This window comes from Lycorma delicatula, chromosome 6 (genome assembly GCF_047948215.1).
Source record: "Lycorma delicatula isolate Av1 chromosome 6, ASM4794821v1, whole genome shotgun sequence".
NCBI lineage: Eukaryota > Metazoa > Arthropoda > Insecta > Hemiptera > Fulgoridae > Lycorma > Lycorma delicatula.
Genome location: NC_134460.1, coordinates 2,142,657 through 2,164,494, shown reverse-complemented (window position 1 = coordinate 2,164,494; position 21,838 = coordinate 2,142,657). Strand labels below are relative to the sequence as shown.

Genomic DNA, 21,838 nt, shown 5'->3' with positions numbered 1-21,838 from the left:
TTATTGTGTAACTCTAAACAGTTTAAGAATTATAAAAAACATCACTGAGGATGGGCTTAGGCCCAAAAGTTCTTTGATGGAGTAAAAGATTAAAGGTAAGAGTGTTTCTCTAATTATGTGCTTTGCGAAGGCTGAAAGAATATTATATTCTACATATATATAAATGTATGCACACACGTATACATACATTACTATTGGCCACTTGCTGTTGGTGTGATTGTGCTAGCACCTAGATAATCTGCTCTCTGTTGTGATTCCAGCTGCTGGCATAATCTTTTCACCTGTTATCCTCCTCATTAAAATAAGCATGTAGTATGTTTGAGGTTGTTAATACAATAATAAATACTAATTTAATGATTCAAATTATAGGTGAATTCATTTAATTATATAAATACTAGCAGGTTATCTGTCGCGGAGCAGACATTGATAGCGACCATAATTTGGTGATAATGAAATGTAGATTGGGGTTTAAAAACCTGAAGAAAAGGTGTCAGATGAATCTGTGGAATTTAGAGAAGCTTGAGGAAGAGGAGGTAAAGAAGATTTTTGAGGAGGACATCGCAAGAGGTCTGAGTAAAAAAGATAAGGTAGAAAATGTAGAAGAAGAATGGGAGAATGTTAAAAAGGAAATTCTTAAATCAGCAGAAGCAAACTTAGGCGGAATAAAGAGAACCGGTAGAAAACCTTGGGTTTCAGACGATATATTGCAGCTGATGGATGAACGTAGAAAATATAAGAATGCTAGTGATGAAGAAAGTAAAAGGAACTATCGGAAATTAAGAAATGCTATAAACAGGAAGTGCAAACTGGTGAAAGAAGAGTGGATTAAAGAATAGTGTTCAGAAGTGGAAAGAGAAATGAACATTGGTAAAATAGACGGAGCATACAGGAAAGTTAAGGAAAATTTTGGGGTACATAAATTAAAATCTAATAATGTGTTAAACAAAGATGGTACACCAATATATAATACGAAAGGTAAAGTCGATAGATGGGTGGAATATATTGAAGAGTTATACGGAGGAAATGAATTAGAAAATGGTGTTATAGAGGAAGAAGAGGAAGTTGAGGAGGATGAAATGGGAGAAACAATACTGAGATCTGAATTTAAGAGAGCATTAAAAGATTTAAATGGCAGAAAGGCTCCTGGAATAGACGGAATACCTGTAGAAATTACTGCGCAGTGCAGGTGAGGAAGCGATTGATAGATTATACAAACTGGTGTGTAATATTTATGAAAATGGGGAATTTCCATCAGACTTCAAAAAAAGTGTTATAGTTATGATACCAAAGAAAGCAGGGGCAGATAAATGTGAAGAATACAGAACAATTAGTTTAACTAGTCATGCATCAAAAATCTTAACTAGAATTTTATACAGAAGAATTGAGAGGAGAGTGGAAGAAGTGTTAGGAGAAGACCAATTTGGTTTCAGGAAAAGTATAGGGACAAGGGAAGCAATTTTAGGCCTCAGATTAACAGTAGAAGGAAGATTAAAGAAAAACAAACCAACATAACGTTTATAGACCTAGAAAAGGCTTTCGATAACGTAGACTGGAATAAAATGTTCAGCATTTAAAAAAAATTAGGGTTCAAATACAGAGATAGAAGAACAATTGCTAACATGTACAGGAACCAAACAGCAACAATAACAATTGAAGAACATAAGAAAGAAGCCCTAATAAGAAAGGGAGTCCGACAAGGATGTTCCCTATCTCCGTTACTTTTTAATCTTTACATGGAACTAGCAGTTAATGATGTTAAAGAACAATTTAGATTCGGAGTAACAGTACAAGGTGAAAAGATAAAGATGCTACGATTTGCTGATGATATAGTAATTCTAGCCGAGAGTAAAAAGGATTTAGAAGAAACAATGAACGGCATAGATGAAGTCCTACGCAAGAACTATCACATGAAAATAAACAAGAACAAAACAAAAGTAATGAAATGTAGTAGAAATAACAAAGATGGACCGCTGAATGTGAAAATAGGAGGAGAAAAGATTATGGAGGTAGAAGAATTTTGTTATTTGGGAAGTAAAATTACTAAAGATGGACGAAGCAGGAGCGATATAAAATGCCGAATAGCACAAGCTAAACGAGCCTTCAGTAAGAAATATAATTTGTTTACATCAAAAATTAATTTAAATGTCAGGAAAAGATTTTTGAAAGTGTATGTTTGGAGTGTCGCTTTATATGGAAGTGAAACTTGGACAATCTGAGTATCTGAGAAGAAAAGATTAGAAGCTTTTGAAATGCGGTGCTATAGGAGAATGTTAAAAATCAGATGGGTGGATAAAGTGACAAATGAAGAGGTATTGCGGCAAATAGATGAAGAAAGAAGCATTTGGAAAAATATAGTTAAAAGAAGAGACAGGCTTATAGGCCACATACTAAGGCATCCTGGAATAGTCGCTTTAATATTGGAAGGACAGGTAGAAGGGAAAAATTGTGTAGGCAGGCCACGTTTGGAGTATGTAATACAAATTGTTGGGGATGTAGGATGTAGAGGGTATACTGAAATGAAACGACTAGCACTAGATAGGGAATCTTGGAGAGCTGCATCAAACCAGTCAAATGACTGAAGACAAAAAAAAAAAAAAAAATTGTCGCGGCGTCGCCCATGCGATACTTGAATTTTAAACATATTTATTAAATGTTTTGGAATGGTGCTTTTGCTTATTTTGTTGCTATATTTAAAAGATAATGTCTGAAATAGATTATAGAACTGCTGTTCTTATCGCTCGTAATCATCATTCATCATTGTTACTTGTGGGCTCCCAAAAAAAGTCTACTTTTTTTCCATCTGAGCCCTCACAGGCTACTAATAAATCTACTGATAAATACTAAAAACTTTTTAATTACATGTTATTTACAGAATTTATTTTAATAAATATTTAAATAACAAACAATATAAATAAATAAAAAAACATTAATTAATAATAAATAACAAAAAATGAATATAAATATTTTAAGTATAATATAAAAATAAAATTATTCTAGAACTTCTTTAAACTACATTAGATGTTTTCCTTCTGGCGCCAAAATAAATAAACCTGAAGGGTTGCTGATTCTGAAGCGTGCCACATAAAATTGCCCGTGTGGAAAACAGTCTTCTCTAACATCAGTCCCAGCAACTTATAATGTTTGGACCTGCGATTTATTTATTGTCATTGTAAAACATAATTTAACAGGAAACTGCATTCCCTTAAATTCGAACAGATAGTTTGATGTTATCATTGGTATGTGAGGAATGAGCACCAATTCTCCTTTGGTACACCCAGTGATAATTTTAACTTCAATAAATTTTTTTTGAACGGCGATTATACAGAGTCTTGTACCGTTGCATAACTTAGCTGGGCAAAGACTCCTCAATAACATAATTGGAGCACCAACTTTCAAAGTTAGCATGTGTGGTGGAAACCCAGGTGGATTGAGAGAATTGAGAAATTCAACCGGGTAATTAACCGCTTCATCGACTTCCAATGCTAAATTAGTGGATCTATATTCTATTCTTTCTGCTTGAAATGATTCTAATAATATTTGATTTATTTTAGCTGCTGTTTCATTTTTTGAAGTCAAAATGGCTCCTCGAATAGCCAGTCGATTTGTTTCTGAGGTTTCGAATATCCGGATATATTCTATCTATGAGCTCTTTTAAAGTACTTACTGCTCTATCTAATGACGCAGGTATAGTAATTTTTCCTTCAGATTCAGGGAATTTTCCATCTCCTATTTTTAAGAAAAGCTCACAAAACTCTCCAGCAGTATTGTCTCCTTTTAGGCACACTCTCATATTTTTAGTAAGAGAGAGTTTTATTTACTATACGAGGCCACAGATATGAATTCTTGATGCATGCCTCTACATCACTGGCTCGAGTTCTTCTAGGCACTACTGGTAGGGTTTGATGAAAATCTCCAGTTAAAAGAACAGTAACTCCTCCCATGAGTGTATTTGAATTTCTGAAATCTTTGAGACAGTTATTTAGAACTTCAATCCCTTTCTTGTGTGACATTGGACACTCATCCCAAATAATTAATTTACATTCTTGTAAAACCTTTGCCATATTAGACTGTTTGATGTTGCACGTAGGAGCTTCAAAATTATTGAGATTAAGTGGTAGTTTGAAAACCGAATGTGCAGTCTTTCCTCCACGTAATTGGTCATGTTCCTTGCATGCAGCTTTAAATGTTGGATACTCAGTATTATTTACAGTTCTTAAATGTTTGTGCAATGTTGGTCCTCTTAACTTGATGTAGGAGAATATTAAGATGATAACGTTCTACATTATTAGGGTGAATAGAATATACTCTTCCCAAAGTCGGGTCCTCTTTGTTTCCTTGCCAACCTTTTACATCCTCTCCCTGTTTACGGTGAACAAATTTATTGTTCTGCCAGAATAAAGAAGGGTTTTTGCAAAATCATCTCTTTCACATAATTCAAAGAACATCTGAAAAGTTGTTTTAGGTGGATTAGGTAGCCTCTGCATCATGTTATCTGCTGTAAAGTAAACACGTTGTCCTTTTTCCAGGTGAACATTTAGGTCAGTTATGGTTGGATATATATCATGAATTGGAAATCCTAAAATTCTTCAGACTGCTTCTCAACTACCGATGTATAGACCACATTCATATATTTTTATTTCATCACTGTCAGCATTTTTCTCCAAACCAAAAGCTGCTTTGATGTGTGCGTTAAAAGTTTGTAATAATACGAGGTTGTACGGGACGACCCATCTATTGTCTAAATCCATTGAATTAATATTTACTTTAAAACCTCTGTAATCTGTTGAGCGTCTTCTACCTCGTCTTTTTGAGTTTCCTGAAGAACTTTTGTTGGATAATGCTTGGTACAGACACCGTCTTTCATGCAAGGTGAATTTTAATTCAAAAGCCCACACAGTCCATGCATCATGTTGGCTTTTACTATCTCATGTAATAGCGGATCCGTATCTGGATTTGGAATTTCAGCATACGTAAATTTATCTATCATATATGCTGTAATTTTATTTTGTAACCAGAGTAATATATGAACATGTGGCAGGCCTTGTTTCTGCCATTCAGTTGAACGCATAAAGCATTTCACACTTCCAAAAAGTTCTCCTTTTACTAATAGGTCCATTAACTCTTTAATTTACGATAAAAACTCTTGCAATGATATCTGGACGATGACAATGCTTTTGCCCGGGTAATAATGCTTCTTGAATTTCTTTCCATTTGGAATTGAATGTAACAGTTATGAATAAATCCAAACTGCGATAATGTCGAACATACATCAGTCCATCTTGAGCTTGTTCGTGCATATATTGTGGACCTCCTGTGAAAGATGATGGCAAATACACTAGTCTACCTAGTTGATCTGTTTGAACATCTTGTCTCCCTATTGCATCTTTTAAATGGATATAGTTATCTGCCCTAAGCTGTTTTTGAATGCATTTGATGAAATGTAATCTTTCAGTTTCTATTTTGGCGTACATATTGACTAAATACTGATTAAATAAAGCACCGTAACACAGCAAATGAATAATTTTTCCTTCTCTCATCATGATTCTGTATGCATAAAAACTGGCAGCAGATACTGACTTACTCAAAGGAAGTTTTGTTGTTGGGTCATGTTGAATAAGATCGATGAAGTTCACTGATATGTTACAGTCAGTTATCGTGACTTTGAATAACAATAGCTCGTTTTTCAAACTGCTGTTCAACTATTACTAAAGCTACTTCGTTAGATGTCGCAGCATTATAACAACCTCTGTGAGCATTTGCAGGTTTTCTGTCTGCGCAAATCACTGCTTGAAATTTTTTGCAATTCTGTGGTACTTTATCCACGGTAGTTTTCAAGTCTCTTATGTACTTATTTACTTTACGGAGCATATCTTGCAACTGTTTCACCAATACTTGTTTGACTTCTCGATAGTTAGAGCATCTAAGTTTAACTTTTTCTTCTTCGCCAACAAACTATATTTGCAAAGGTTTAGCCTCTTCCTGAGAATGTGCCATATAAATGGTAATGGTGGCCTTGCACTTTAAAAGTTGGCATAAAACCTTCTTCTGCTTAGCACCACAAGATGTCATCTGAATATTTTCTGCTACGGTCAATAAAGTGGCCACGGTCAGGGTGATCGCCATTTAATAAGGCACATAATGGTTCAGGTGGTGGTTTCAAAGTTTCTAGCTGTACTTTTCCAGTTCAAGTCCTAGTAAAGTCAGTTATTTTTACACGGATCTGAATACCAGATCGTGGATACCGGTGTTCTTTGGTGGTCGGGTTTCAATTAACCACGCATCTCAGGAACGGTCAAACTGAGACTCTACAAGACTACAACTTCATTTACACTCATATATATCATCCTCTGAAGTATTATCTGAATGGTAGTTGCCGGAGGCTAAAACAGGAAAAAGAAGCTGTACTTTTCCAGAATTGCAGCTCATGCCAGGTATTTCATCTGTCCATTTAAGAGCATAACAAAACTGACATTTTTCAGTCATAACTCCAATGTCATTTTTATAATCTATTTTAGGATCGTATGCCAAACCAGACTTCCATATGGCCAGCCACACATACAGTACTGTATGTTTTGATGTGTAATTTAAAAAAAAAATTATTAACTGACGATGAGGGAAACCCTAGGAGGCGCTATAAGTGAAAAAACAATAAGTATAAAGTAAGAGGCATTATTGAATTCTGTACTGTTAGTGGAAAATTATATTATACTTTTGTCTTGAACATAATTCATACAGAGGTGAATATGGACAAATACAATAACAAAAAAGAATTGATTTTGCTAAGTTAATATAATTATGCATGAAAAGATTAAACTTTTTTAAAGATTCAAAATTCAACTTGATCAACTTATAGACAGATTGTGAAGGAGACACCCTCTTAAAAGCTGCAATAAATAGCAGCACTTTCGTAGATATTATATTAAGTATTTATTTAAACGGTACAGTACTGTAATATTTGGCTAGTCGTACACATGTTATTAAATTTTTTATTTTATTTAATGACTTCATATACTGTCGTATATGTAATTACAATTTTAATCTTTTAATGATTTAATTTTAGTTCTATAAGTAACTTTATAAATATCATACACGATTGATGATGCAGGATTCCGCAAAAGTACTTTGATGTACAAATAATGTAAGAGTTTTATATCTGTTCTTGGGTGGATTAAGTTAAAAATTATATATGTATATAATTAGAAAAGAAATCCTGTTGAAGTATAATATTTAAATATTAATGACTTAAGACTTGCAGTTAAATAAATATCTTTTAAGCTGTCTTAACAACAATACAATTTTTTTTTTGATGTAGAACAAAAATTTACGGTTGGTTTCTCCTGACAGAAGCACAATTAAATAATATGTTAAACATGTTACTTGAGAGAGAGCCATCCAGTAATAACTAGTGACAGCAGTATTAAGCGAACAAGATATTGAGAAAAGCGACCCGACCGCCTTGGTTTGTTAGGAATTCTGAAATACTTGAATACCTGGGTATCCCGTATGCTTTGGGATGAGGCTGTCTGTTTCAGTTCTAAATAGACAAGTTAAACCGGTGATTCTCGACCTTTTTAGCTGCACGACCCCGACAAATTAAAAAAATATTTGACGAATATTTCACGATTTGTAATCCCAACCCGATAAAACCTAGTTCAAACTATTTAGCTGCGTCGATAGAGGGATATGTACGCTATAGGGACGGTTCAATCGAAGAAAATATGTCGTTTTGCAAATCGATACTCGGTCGTGGAACAGGACAATGTCTTTTTGAAGCTACTAAAAACTATAGCGTGCATCGGACAAAATATATTGCAGTATGTAGTGACGGTCCAAAGGCGATAACAAGAAAGAACAGTGGATTTCCGTAAAAAATAAAAGATTGCCTTATACCGAGGGTGGAATGGACGCGCTGCTTCCTTCACAAAAAAATACGCTGGAAAATCTTAATTTTATTAAAATTCAACCGTTACAGAATAGGCTGTTTGTTAAACTACGCAATAAAGCGGGCGAAAAGAAAAAACTCTTCTTTTCCTTACAGAAGTCAGATGTTTATCGCAGGGGAAAGTGTTAACCCGGTTATCGGAATCGTAAAATAAATTAAAAATATATTTCCAGGTTAAACAAACATCATTGTCGATGTTTTTATAACTCGAATGTGAATTTACAAGGTTGCGATAACATTTTACGAACGACAGACAAAGTTCACGCTAGATTATTCGCCTTCAATGAAAAAAATTTGATATGTTTCCACCGACTTGTGATTTTATTGAAAAAAATTTGGGTGAAGAAGAGCTACCATTATTCACCGCTATTTGGATAGCGTGAAAATGTATTTGCGCGAGCTAAAAATTCAGTCGATGGAGTATTTCCCAGAAGATAAAAATAATTTCTCGAAGAGTTTGGTATTGAATTCGCGTAGTGAAAATGTTGTAGCCGCTAAGTTACCGGTTGAGATTCACGATCGGCTCGTTGAAATGTCGCCTGTAAAACATTACAACTACAATCCGCATCTGAAAATTTTTAGGGAAATTTTGGCTTGCTCGTCGAAGCGAATATGGAAATTTATTCACAGAAGCGCATAAAATATTAATTCGTTTCGCCACTGTTTTGTTACGGTCGCGCTGAAAACTAAACATAGGAATCGTCTTTTTTCTCTGCTTTTCTGTATATCGAGAAACTTTTAAACGAAAAACAAACGTAATCGTCTCTGTAACTTATTTTCTTTACGCGATGTAAATAAAATGTTTCTATTGAAATGATTTCATTATTGTTTACGTGTAAAGTTGTAAGCTAATTTTGCTACTCCCCTTTGAAATCGCTGCGACCCCCGGGTGAGAAATAGACATGTAAATATGAATATTAAATTATTTTTTTTTATTCTAGTAGATTTTCATTGAACACAGAGGAATTAGCTGTAACTTGAAAATAAAACGGTACCAGATTTATATTTATATGAAAATTTTGCTGCAAATTACCTGTAATGATACGTTAGTTTGTACATATCAAATTTACATAAAAACTTAGCGATGTAATTATTTCATTTTATTATCTTCATCTTACTACTTCCTTTTATAAACTAATTTTTCAATAGATTTTTTTACATTCCCCTTGTTTTGTTGTAATTTTGGTAAACTGAGGTCTGCAACCCCTTAATTATTTTAATTTTTTATAAATGTGTATTTTAGTTTGTTTTTTCAGAATTTAAATGTTTTTTTTTTTTTTAGTTCATAAAAAACCAAATAAATTATCATCTAAAAAAATCGTCCGTGTACTATGGATTATTCGTCAATTTATAAATATGTCTTTTTTCATTTTTTTTCTTTTTAGCGATAAAAATATGATGATGCAATCTTTTGTTATATTTGTTAAAGTAATTATAATAGACTAATAAAAAAAATTATCTTACTAATTAATTTGATGTAGAAGGTTCATAAAATTTGATTGTTATTTAATCGCGCTGGCTTAGCACGCCTCTTCTCGCAACACATACGTATGGAATATCTTAAATGTCAAAGTTTATCTTTTTTTCTCGAGTATCAGTAGTTATAAAAAGAGAATCTGTTAGTATTGTTTTACCACATTTATTTTTAACATTTCATACCGTAAAGATCTGTGGTTATTATTTTAATCTTGAAATAATTTTAAGGTACAAGAAAACTATTTGCTTTATAATAAAGATTTATTTTAGTTCTGAGCAGTTGTGAGGCTCGTTTTACCCTGATGCATATGGAATTAAAAAAAAAGGTTTTTTCTTTTTCTTGAGGCCGTGTAATTATTTTTCAACTACAGATAAAATGGCCTGACCTAAATATGATGATGTTTCAGACCCTTGGTTATAATAGTTTAAGTAATCGGTTTTTCTTAATATCTATTTTCTCTAGTTTTTGATTTTGTGTTTTTACGTGTATCTTCACCAATGAAATTTTACTAGTTCAATATATTATTTTCCCAAATATTCTTACAGAATTCTGTTTTATAAGATTCAAAATTTTTATTTTATAACTTTTAAAGTTTTTTCTTTTGCTCCGATTCATTAAAAAAAGATCAATAACGATAATTCATTACGATTTAAAATTATTTTTTTACGATAAATTATTTATCGGTTTTGATTGAATATTTATTAATTTTTCTATTACTTTACCGATTATTATTTAATAATTTGTACATTTATTAGCTGTAATTATAAAATTTATTATTAATCGAGAATTTTAACGAAGGAAATGTTCCCGTTGAATATCTTTATTTATTAAAAAATATCTATATATAAAAAAAAATATTTTAATTATTTTGATATTAAATTATTATCGAATCCTTTGTTTGATAGCAGTGTAGTATTTTAAATATAGCATTCGTTATTCTGTTAAGCGTACTTTTTCCTGTGTAGATTCTTAGTTAAGAATCTTCTGTGAGGTCGGAGTAATTCAAGTACGTTTCATTATTATTAATAATTCTATCGGATAAAAATTAAATGTATTTAATTTATGTTTCTGTTTAGAAAATGAGTAATTACTTGCATAATATTGATGTTCCTGTCAAAAAAGCTACTTTTGGTATGGCGTGCTTCTGGGCACCGGATGCTTTGTTTGGTACAACTGTCGGTGTAGTTCGGACTAGAGTCGGTTATACAGGAGGAAAAAAGAAGAATCCGACGTATAGAGATCTGTAAGTACCGTGTACTTTCTTAGCTTTTCTTTAATTATTATTTTTTTAATTCTCCTACTGTACTATAGGTAGTACGTAAGAATGATTATGCGATTCAGGAAATCGGTCTTGTCCAGGCAATCGCTTGCGATAATACGGTGCCGTTAATTGAACTCGACGACCAAAATACAATGATCAAAGAATATGCAAGATTAAAGTAAGTAAAAATTACTTAAATAGTTTTTACTAATTATCTTCTTAAAAATATTTTCATCGGTTTTGTCGCGTTTTAATGACTTACTGTTTTGAATTATTTCTTCTTTTCAAAAAATTTGTTGATATTGTTCAATTGTTATTTTATTATAAAACTTGTTCGTATGTATTTTTCTCAAAATTTATGTGTAGATGATAGTAATTATTTGAAGTTAATTTTAGGTGTTCTTAGTTATCTTAGTACTAAAACCGTTAAATTCCCGTCGTATTGTAAAGAATAGATTAGGTTAATTTTAAGATTTAGCAGTTTACGTTTCGCCAAACGAATATATTCAAAAACGTTTTATTTTTTAACGATTTTAATTTTTAAAAGATTGTTTGTAACGTTTACTTTTATTATTAATCGCTTGACATATTTTTGTTTCACGAAATAAGTTTTTTTTATTATAAATTATCCTGATTTTTTAGGTGTACATTTGTTAAAATTTAAATAAGGTAAAAATAATAAAATCATACAAATAATAAAAAATAAGTTAAAATAAATTTTGTTTATTAATTATTTTGATTACAGCGGTGATCACACTGAAGCTATTGATATAGACTACGATCCGTGTGTTATCTCTTATAAAAATTTATTGGATTTATTTTGGCAGAATCACGATCCTATTAGTAAACATAAATTACAGGTCAGTGTTGCATATAATACATCGTAAAATAACTTCAGTTTTATAATATATTTTTTCAAATTAATGTGTTTCTTTGTTTATAAAAGTAACTACAGGAATCACAGTCGCCGTTAATTATGAGATAGTTTTGTGTGAAAAAAACAAATCCTGAACGGGTATTAATAATAGAATAAATAAAATAAAAAATCCACCTTACCGGCAATTAAAATAAAATATAAAATCTCAAGATCTTTTTGCTCTTAAACCCGTGTACGTTCAGGAGAATTAAAATATTACAAAATAAAGTCGGCGTTAAAATAAAATAACAGTCATAACTGTACAGATATTATCAATATATTGAAAATAAAATGTAAAATTTACTCTTGTAGAGTAAACTGAATTAGTGATATTTTAATTATTTATATCTATTATAAAACCGGCTGTATTAAGGTATAAAAAATATATAATTGGAATATAACATTGATGAGACGTTTAAATTTTTTTTCTTAGCAAGGTCGGAAGAAATTTTAATTATTGAAAACTCGTCGTGTTCACCAGCATTATAATATCATATATAATATCATTCGAGTTACTTCAATTTTAAAACTGGCAGGTGCTGTTACTGTCACAACCGTTAGATCTCTTATTTACTTGCAGCAGTGACACAACTTGTCCAAAATATTTGCCTGTAGTTAATTTAAATAACTAGCTAATGCGGATAACTTTTTTTAAAGTTTATTAAAATTGTAAATAAGATAAGATAATTCCATTTCAGGAACAAGCTAGATGAAGTAAATTAACGAATGACGTGTTATTTACACAGAATAAACTGTAAAAAATTAAAAAAGATGCTCTCACTTGAATTACAGTACATTTATGTTAAGCTTTAACAGGTAAAAATATACTATTTTATCCCATTTGGTTGTCCGGTGATTCCAGTTTGTTATTATTTATAGTTTTATTAATTTGTAATATTTTATTAATATCATTGAAGTTTTAACGTTTTTCTTTAATTTTAAACTATTTATTTCAGTATTCATCTTTTATATATTACCACGATGAGGAACAGAAAGAATTAGCAGAGAAAACTTTAAAAGAACAACAAAAGAAATACAATGAACCCGTTCAAACAAATATCGTTCCTCTAAGTACTTTCTATGAGGCAGAAGAGTAAGTATTTTAATTTTTTTTACTTATTAATCTTATTATTCTAATATGTACAAAAGTGATTTTCAAAGAACAAACAGTTTGTTATTGAATTCTATATATATGTGCATAAACAATCTTTCTCAGATTTTGATTTTGATTTTGGATTCAGCTTACGCATCGATAGAGGATTACAAAAATGCATGAATGGCTGCGATCAATTGCCACGTTCATCTTAAATTGGCTGCCAAATTTAAAATATTGTAATAATCAAAGCTACCAAGCCGGTTCAAATATATTAATGTAAAGTTTAATAAAATGTATCAAACATATAAATATCAATTTCGTAAATCAAGTGTAAGACCCCAAAATGATGGAAAAACTAACTTTTTAGTAATTGAAAAAAATATGCCATTAAACCGCCAAAACACAAGATGATAGACCATATTTAACTTAGCGTATGAAATGTAAGTAGAAGTTGGAGATAATAATTTTGTTAGAAATGAATTAATTGAGAGAAAGAGTTTTAAAAACAACAATCAAAGAAAATCTTATTAGACTTCATTGATAACTCTGGTTTCATCTGTTTAAAATAAGTACATAATTTTTGTGATAATAATTTTGAATTTCACGGTTTAAATTATTAAATAACTTAAATTATAGAAATATAGTAAAATTAAAAATATATATATATATATATATATATATATAGTCATTTTGGTCTAAAATACACATTTTGTTTAAAAAAATTGTTTGTAAAAAACTGCCAAACTAAAGTTGATACTAGGCATGTAAAACATTATAAATTAATGATTATTATTACTTAGTCTAATCTAATTTTGTGGTAGAATGTGAGTGTTTAGTTAGCATTACCACCAGTTAGTTATTGTATTAAAAGCTGTTTTGTGATACTCCAGGACTATTTAAATCCACTTTTGAGTATTATTATGTTTTTTAATGTCTATTAATTTTAAGCGGTAATGACTATTAAATGCCAATTTCATGCCGTGAAACTGAAACTGCACCAAATGTAGTTTAACTTTGATATGAGAACCAATTTATTAAACATGATTAATTTTTAATCCTTCTCCATAGTTTTACTTTATATGTGTACTCTGTATCATAACTTTTTAAAGGATGTAGTTTACATGGAGTATTGTTAGATTAATTTTACTATTTTGCTCACTGGGTTTTTCGCTAATGATCATTAACGGTACTTTCTCACTAGTTGGCTTTAAGATGTTCAAATTCAGTTAATAATATAGTATTATTTCTAAAAAAAAATTCAATTTACGGGTTATTCTTTTCACCATACATTAGTAAGGGCAAAGCCAACTAGTATTATGTAGAGTTGTAGTAATATCTGTTCTGTTATCATTGTTTTTAAGAAAAATTAAATTGTTATTATTAATGGAATTTGCTAAAATAAGCGTAAAGAAAGTTAATACAAACTCTCTGAAAAACACCATATTGCACTGAATATTAACCAAATGTGAATGGGGTGTCATTTACATAGAAAAGTGAAACTCATGTACAGTAATTTGATAAAAGTATATTAAACTGTCATACAGGAAATGGAGAAAATGTGAAATTTGTCTTGCTTGTTCTGTGAAATTCTTGGTTGCAAGACCCCATATTAAGTAGTTATGTTCGTTTATAATCCTTAATATCTGAGCGAGTTTTATTATGTTCATGATTATATATAGTTTTGTACTGTTTCATTTCATTAACTTCAATGTATAATTAAATCATATCGAGCTACATATTTCATTGTTTATATAAATGTTTGTAATTTTAAATTATTTACTTAAAATATAATGAAAGTTTTGAAGTGAGCTGCAGAAAGAGAAATTAAAGATGTTTTCTAATTTGCTTATCAATTGGAAACCGTGATTACATTCAAAAACATTGTACAAAAAGTGTTCTATATACCTAAAACTTGATGTCCATTTTGATTATTAAACACTCATCATCAGTAGATACTGAGGGAAAAGTATATATAGTAGGTGTATCATGAAAGTTATTTTCATAACCTATGATACTGGTGAAAGTATGGAAAAAGTTCATATAATATATCTTAAAATGCTTCATTTGCAAGTTATAGCTAGTGAAAGATTTTGCCCGGATTTCAGCTATCCGGTGAAATGAGGTCTTATTGAAATTTTTAGGATGTTAATTAAGGAGCAGAATTAGTGATTTCTTAAGGATTTGACCTGCAAACTTGAATAAAATAGATCTCAGAACCGTATCTGCAGTAGTTCTGGAGTGAAAACCAATAAATTGGGATAAAATCCCTGTTTTTATGTTTGATGTGCAGTAACTTTACCCAATCTAACTACGCCAAATCTACTGTGTAAGGAGGATATAGAGTAGGTTCAAATTTCAACTTCAAGGACCTCGGTGACGTGTGTGTGGCTAAGCATTGTCAGATTGTATTCTTATAGGCTCTGTAAACTGTTGAACACAATACACACATCTTCTAAGATATTTTAGTATGCGTTCTAGAAGCAGTAAAAGGAAATTTTCCCCACTTCTACTTACAATATTTTGATCAACAGTGTAATCATCATAGATGAGGTTGAATGTCATGAACGTTTACTTTTTCCATTGTTAAAGATTCAGTCGTCACACATTGTTCTTGACATGTTGACATAGCAGATGTACTCAACTCTATAACAATGGTGACTGAGAAACTACAGGGTGTGGGTCGGTAGGTTTTTGCATGTTACTACTAATAGCAGAATAAAACTACAAGATTGTAAGTACCTGTCACTTTGAGTGTCATTTTTTCCCTTGTTAAGTTCCAGTGTTCATTACATTTTAGCCATCCCTCATATATTATTATCTTGTCTAACTTCAGTTTCAACTAAGATATTTCATATCATAAATACCTGTAGAACACCTCAGCAATTATTATAATTTAAGTAAAAAAAAAAAAAAAATGAGTTTAATAACAGTTAAAGAATATAAGTTAAATATAAATAATATACAGAAGAGTAATATACAGTAATAGATAATAAGATAATAGAATAGTAATAAGATAATATATAGTACAGAAGATTAAAACCAATATTTGTTTAGTTTTTTTTTGTTAACAAAGTTAAACAACTCAGAATCAATTACACACAAGTAATGAAACTGAAGTTATACGCAAGATATGATGGTAACATCATATTGCTGTTATTAAAGTTAACGTAAAAACATGGTTATGTTAAAATAAATTTTAAATGATTTTGAGAAAAAATTCATACTCTTTTCTTTTTTTTCAGTTACCATCAAAAGTACAGGTTACAACAGCATCCGTGGTTATGTGAAGCTATTGGTGTCAGACAATGTGGAACAAAACTTATTAAATCGCATATTGCTGCACGTCTTAACGGTTATGTTATTGGTATAGGTGGGGTCAAACAATTTAATGAAGAAGCTGAAAAATTAGGACTTGAAGACAAAGTCAGAGATTATGTTTATAAGCTTGTTAAAGAAAATGAAGGTCGTGGATTAATTTGTTAAAAACATAGAATAATGGGATTTACTAATCATCCATAATTATAAAAATATTGCTGTAGTTATTAAATAAAAATGATTGAGTACCAAATAGTTTTACATTAAATTTAAATCATTTTATTTACTCTACCGGCAGCTGTTATTTATTTTGAAGATATTTACATGTGATTCTATAACAATTATTTATCTAATAAAAAATGACTACAAGCAACAAATAATGTACAAAAAAAAATTCATTTTATTTTTTAAATATATTTTTATGCATTATTATTTAATTATCTAGCTAAAATGTATATATAATATACATAAAAAAAAGGGGGTGGATAAATTTGTATTTTTATTATGATGTGTAAATTTTATGTATAATCTTCAATATTTTGGTTATTGTTATCGTTTTGAAAATAATAATAATACTGTAATTTTTAAAAAAAAATTATAAGAATTAATTTATTTATATATATATATATATATATAAACCAAATTGATCCACGTAAGTACAAAAATAAACATTAAATACGGTGTGACACTTACCTTATTTTTTCATATTTTTACAAAAATGTTTTTCATGGAAACCCACATCTTCAATTGTAATTTATTTTAAACTGTATATATCAAATTACATATTAAACTCAAATACATTCAAATTTATCAAGAAAAATGTATCATTTTTTATTTTATTTTAAAAACTAATATATAATGTATATAAAATTTTATTCTTATAATTTTTTTAAGCTATTTCTTAATTACTACTATGATGTTTCTAAATTTACTTTTTTTTCTAGATAGTTTAGCTTTTTAGCTGTTATCATTTTTATTTATTAGTAAAGTAATGTCAAGTATTACTGTTATGTATGTATTGCAGAATATCTAATCAATTACATTTTATATGAAAATATTTTGTTATTAGCTATCATTACACTCATACAGATAGATATATGCACATAAAACATACTGTGTTGTACACAGCACACTATATTATAAGTATTATTATTTATTTAACTGAATATTTTATAATTGTTCTACTTATTTGTCATTTATGTACTATTTTTGTTATATTACGTTACTTAATTTTTATTTTAAGATATCTATAGTCTAATTAAAATATATTTTTAATAAAAATTATTTATGAAAATAAGAAAATTGTTTTTATTTGAATATTAGTTGTTATTGTTTGCTATAAATCCTATTGAACTTTACGAGGTATGTTCAAAAAGTAACCGGAATGTGTTGAAAATGACGATGGCTTTTTTCATCTCCTAATTTTCAATGATGAATGTATTTTTCACATTAGCGAAAAAGTTTACAGGGTACAGAAAACCTAAGAGAAAGTTTACAACATATATGCAATTCTCCTAAAGTGAAGATGTTTTGCACTGTATCTCATGAAAGGCTGTACGGGCCATTGTTTTTTCACAAAGTGACAGTAACCGTTGTAATTTATCTGGACATGTTAAGTGAATAGCTAATGTCTCAACGAAGATATTGAGAATTTTGTTTTTTTACAAGATGAAGCTCTACCTCACTGGCACTTTCAGGTTAGAAATTATCTGGATGAATACCTTATTAGACTTAACACCTTGCGAATACTTTTATGGGGTTATTTAAAAACAAAGTTTTTGTACCACTCCTTCTTGTTGATATCGATGACTTAAGACCATGCATCACAAGTGCTATTGCTACTGTTGACCAGCATATGCTTGCACATGTTTGGGACAAATTCGACTACCGTGTTGATATATGTCATGTTACAAACGGTGAACACATTGAACATTTATAATTAAAAACTTAAATTCTTCTATGTAACCGTGTAAGTAATCATCTCAACTCTTAAAAAAATATATTTTTAATAAGCTATTGAAAGTGTATATTTCATTTGTAATCATCTGTATATGAAATCTTCTTGTATGATTTGTTCATAGCTTTTATATGGGTCCTTTGCTAGTGCAATTGTTAGCAGCGACTTTTCTGGAAACATAAGCTACCAGTTGTTTTTACATTTTTTAAAGTGTTATCACATTTTGTCATCATGGACTTGAAATTTTCCAAATTATAACCTACATTGTTTTAATTATTTGCATAAATGTTACAATCGGTTTTAACTGAAAGTTTAAATATTGTTTATAAACTATTAAATGCTTGTGTTTAAATTTTTAGCAGTTCAATATTACTAGCTACTCAGTTGTTTCTTGAAAACAATACAGTAGTGGTTTTAATTTTAACAGTATCTTTCAAGTCATGTGTAACATCATTGATGTGTTGACAAAAAATGATGTGCGTAAAAAAAACATCAGTTTGAAAAAATCAAGATTTTGTTTTAGATGATGGCTGGCAGTAAAAATTTTACATAATGATTATTTACAATAAATAAACTAAGTTTGTAATATGACAGAAGGTTTTACTTGGAGAAAAACAATTTTACCGACAATCAACATAATTATTCAATGTTGGTATAATTGTGATCTGCTTTCATAAGGTGAATGGTAAATGCCAATCCTTTGTTGCTGTGAAATTGCCTTTGAGTTCATTAATGTTTAAAGCTGTGTCCTACCTACTTGGTAGAATACTAGAGAATATGTTTTGTTTATTTTACTCTTTACCAAGGCTGATTCGCTTATGCCTTTTGAAGTTCTTTTTTCTATAATACTTGTTAATGTATATTATTAAATATGATTTTCTTTAGTCAGTTTTTTCAAGGACGGTTAAGAATATTCTCAGCGTGACAAAGAAAACATAAGATTTTCAGTATAGTCCTTGAAATTGAATAATTTACACCTACAATTAGTGATTTTTTGAGCGAGAGATTTCTTGAAAATTGGGAAGAGAAAATAATCACTGGGAACCAAACACAGTACACTTGGAAGCATTACAAACTGTAGGTCATGTTTTGTAGCAACAACCTGAGATGTGTGTTCAGGCACATTACTTAAAAAGAAAGAGAACTTTCTTTTTGGCTAGACATAGATGTTTAGCTTGAACAGCATTTTGCAGTAGATCAAATTGTATGTCATCTTATCTTCAACTAATTTTCTGAAAAATTATGTAAAATTTTCATAAACTGATGTCAATAAACTAGTAGGTCTGTTAATAATCAGTTATGTATGGATCGCCTTTCAAACAACAACACCATATTCTATGAATCTGGAATTTTTATTAATCAATATTTTGTATTCATATCACACCTTTCTTGTAAAACTACTAATACTGCATTATTCCAAAAATCTACATTTTTTCTCCTGATCAAGTTCTTGTGTGCTTACATCACTTCCTTTTAGTCTCTTTAAAATTGTCACGATTGTATTTTTCTAGTGTCTTGGTAATTTTCATTTTTTTTTGCTTAATTTACTTTACATTTTTCAACTGAAGGACTCTACACCGACTCTTTTAATCCATGTATTCTATTTTATATTTATATTTTCACCATCTTCTTCCGCATTCTGATACTCTTGATAACAGCTGAAAGAATTATGTTATACTTTTTTACACGATTTACTTGTACTTCTTTATCCGATAAATGCCTTTACTTTTTTTTTATTCATAGTAGAATCTCATCGTAATAAGATTCAAATTTTTTGTAATCGCTTCCTTTTCTTTTTCATTTACCTTCATTCATTTACCTTTTCTTTTTCTCAGAAAATGTTGGCTTATTTAAGGGTAACCAATACTCACTATGTCACAGTATCCTTATAGTTTCATGGAATTTTGCAGGTACACCGTCTTTTCCCCTTCATAGTACACCACCGTAGTACTTAAGATCCATGCTACTACAGCCTATCTGCAACTGCTTATTCTGGTAACCTCTTATTTTCAGCTAACTACCTTACAATGGTTTCTTTCTGGGACTTTTTACCTGCAGTTAGACTACCATTCTTAAAAGCAGGTAGGTGACATCATTGTTATTAATTAAAATGAAACAAACATTCATATACTGTAATGTTATCTGAGTAAAAATTAAATCAATATACAATTTTTTACAACCTGGTTAATATTCATCAAAAGTTTAATTCAATTACACCCAAATGATTCACTGAAATGTTTTCTTTATACTAAACTGTTTCATCTAGAAAAAATGACTTTTACTTAATAAAACTCATTAGTTTTATTATTTTTTAAAAAATTATAAATTATTTTTATTTATGTTTTTAGGCGTAAACGTTTTATATAGATTAAAAAATGTAATAATTTAGAATCCCCTCTAAAAGAAAAATTGTCTTTTCATTCAATAACTCTTCAATTATGTAAAATGAAAAATACGATTAGGAGTGTCTTTATTAAATAAAAGAATGTTGATTATAAAACTGAGTTTACCTCTTATGTTGTATGAGCACAGTTAAACGATAGAATGTTGAACTGAAGCAGCTTTTTTAAATTAAAATAAAACAAGAATAAATAATAAAAATTAAAAAACAACTGTCAAAAAAAATGGCTCTTTAATGTATTTTGATTACTAATCTAGGATAATTAAAGAGCGTGCGGGTGACAATTTTGTATATAGTATAACTTTCTTTCAAATTTTTAAAATCTAGAGGCTATATATAGCTTATGACAATTTCGATAAAGTAAGGATTCCAACGCGGGATCATACAACTAAATCGGTTCAGCCGTTGAGCTGCTACAGTGGAACAAATATACATTTCCAAATAACCTTGGTCTGTCAGATCGAGAGTGTACCTGATGCATGCAAAAGTTAACCTTCAACCTACTAACAAATACTCCACTTGAATTTTGAAAATTGGACAATTGTTTGCAGAGATATAGCACCCCACAGCACCTCCCAAAACAGTGCTCCAGGGGCACCTGTTTGTTACCAGTTGATGATGATGATTGGTCTAGCCTTGCACGAGGTGCTCACATCTCACCACTCTAGCCTCACATGCAGTCCCCACAGGTAGTCCATTATTATTAAACGAAAATTTTTTTAATTGACGTAATTAATATTTTTTATTTTATTAATTCACAGTTCATTAATTCAATTCATTAAAGTTTGTACTTTAACCAGTAAATCTCTACTACTACGTACATATATATATATCCTATAGTATTTCTGGAAACATAAGGATTCCAACGTGGTGTCACACATCTAAATCAGTCAAGCCATTGAGCTGCTATGGTGGAACAAACATACATACACCCTAAATACATTACACTCCTTTTTGGGCAGTCGTGCATAAATTGGAAATAAAAATGATATTTTACAAATTTAAGAGGAGTAAATTAATACTCCAAAAATTGTTAAAAATTGAACGTAATAACTGCTTTTATAATTACCAGTTAAAATATTTAAATTTGTTGAATCCTTAGATTCTAATGAAATAACTTTTTTATATCAGCTTTATTTAAATTAAATAAATTGTCAATCAGTAAATATTATTGTTTTATATAAAAAAAAATAAATAAAAATGAGGCACTTTTTGTTGCAGCATACAGTTTAATTAATAATAAAATTAGATAAATAAATAACATAAAATTTAATTAAAAATGGCGCCATCTTGTAATAACATTTTATTTAATAATTGGTGATAGTTTTTATAAAGATTTATTTGTACAGTAACAATAGTGTTTAATTTAACAATAATTTTCTTAATTTTTTTTTTAACACCGTTAATTATTTTTTATACAAATTGTTTCTGCTATAATAATTTTTTATTACTTTTTTAAATATTTGAATTATT

The 21,838-nt window shown here is 29.7% G+C and overlaps 1 protein-coding gene across 1 annotated transcript in view; it reads left to right on the top strand.

The window, feature by feature from the left end:
* The window catches only part of MsrA (methionine sulfoxide reductase A), a 45,869-nt gene extending 28,560 nt beyond the window's left edge, over positions 1-17,309 (top strand). Inside the window, exons 3-6 of the mRNA XM_075369059.1 lie at positions 10,496-10,662; positions 11,426-11,540; positions 12,553-12,689; positions 15,935-17,309. Of these exons, the coding sequence (XP_075225174.1) occupies positions 10,496-10,662; positions 11,426-11,540; positions 12,553-12,689; positions 15,935-16,175 (660 nt within the window). The 3' untranslated portion in view covers positions 16,176-17,309. The remainder of the gene's footprint in view (positions 1-10,495; positions 10,663-11,425; positions 11,541-12,552; positions 12,690-15,934) is intronic.
* Positions 17,310-21,838: the final 4,529 nt, after the last annotated feature.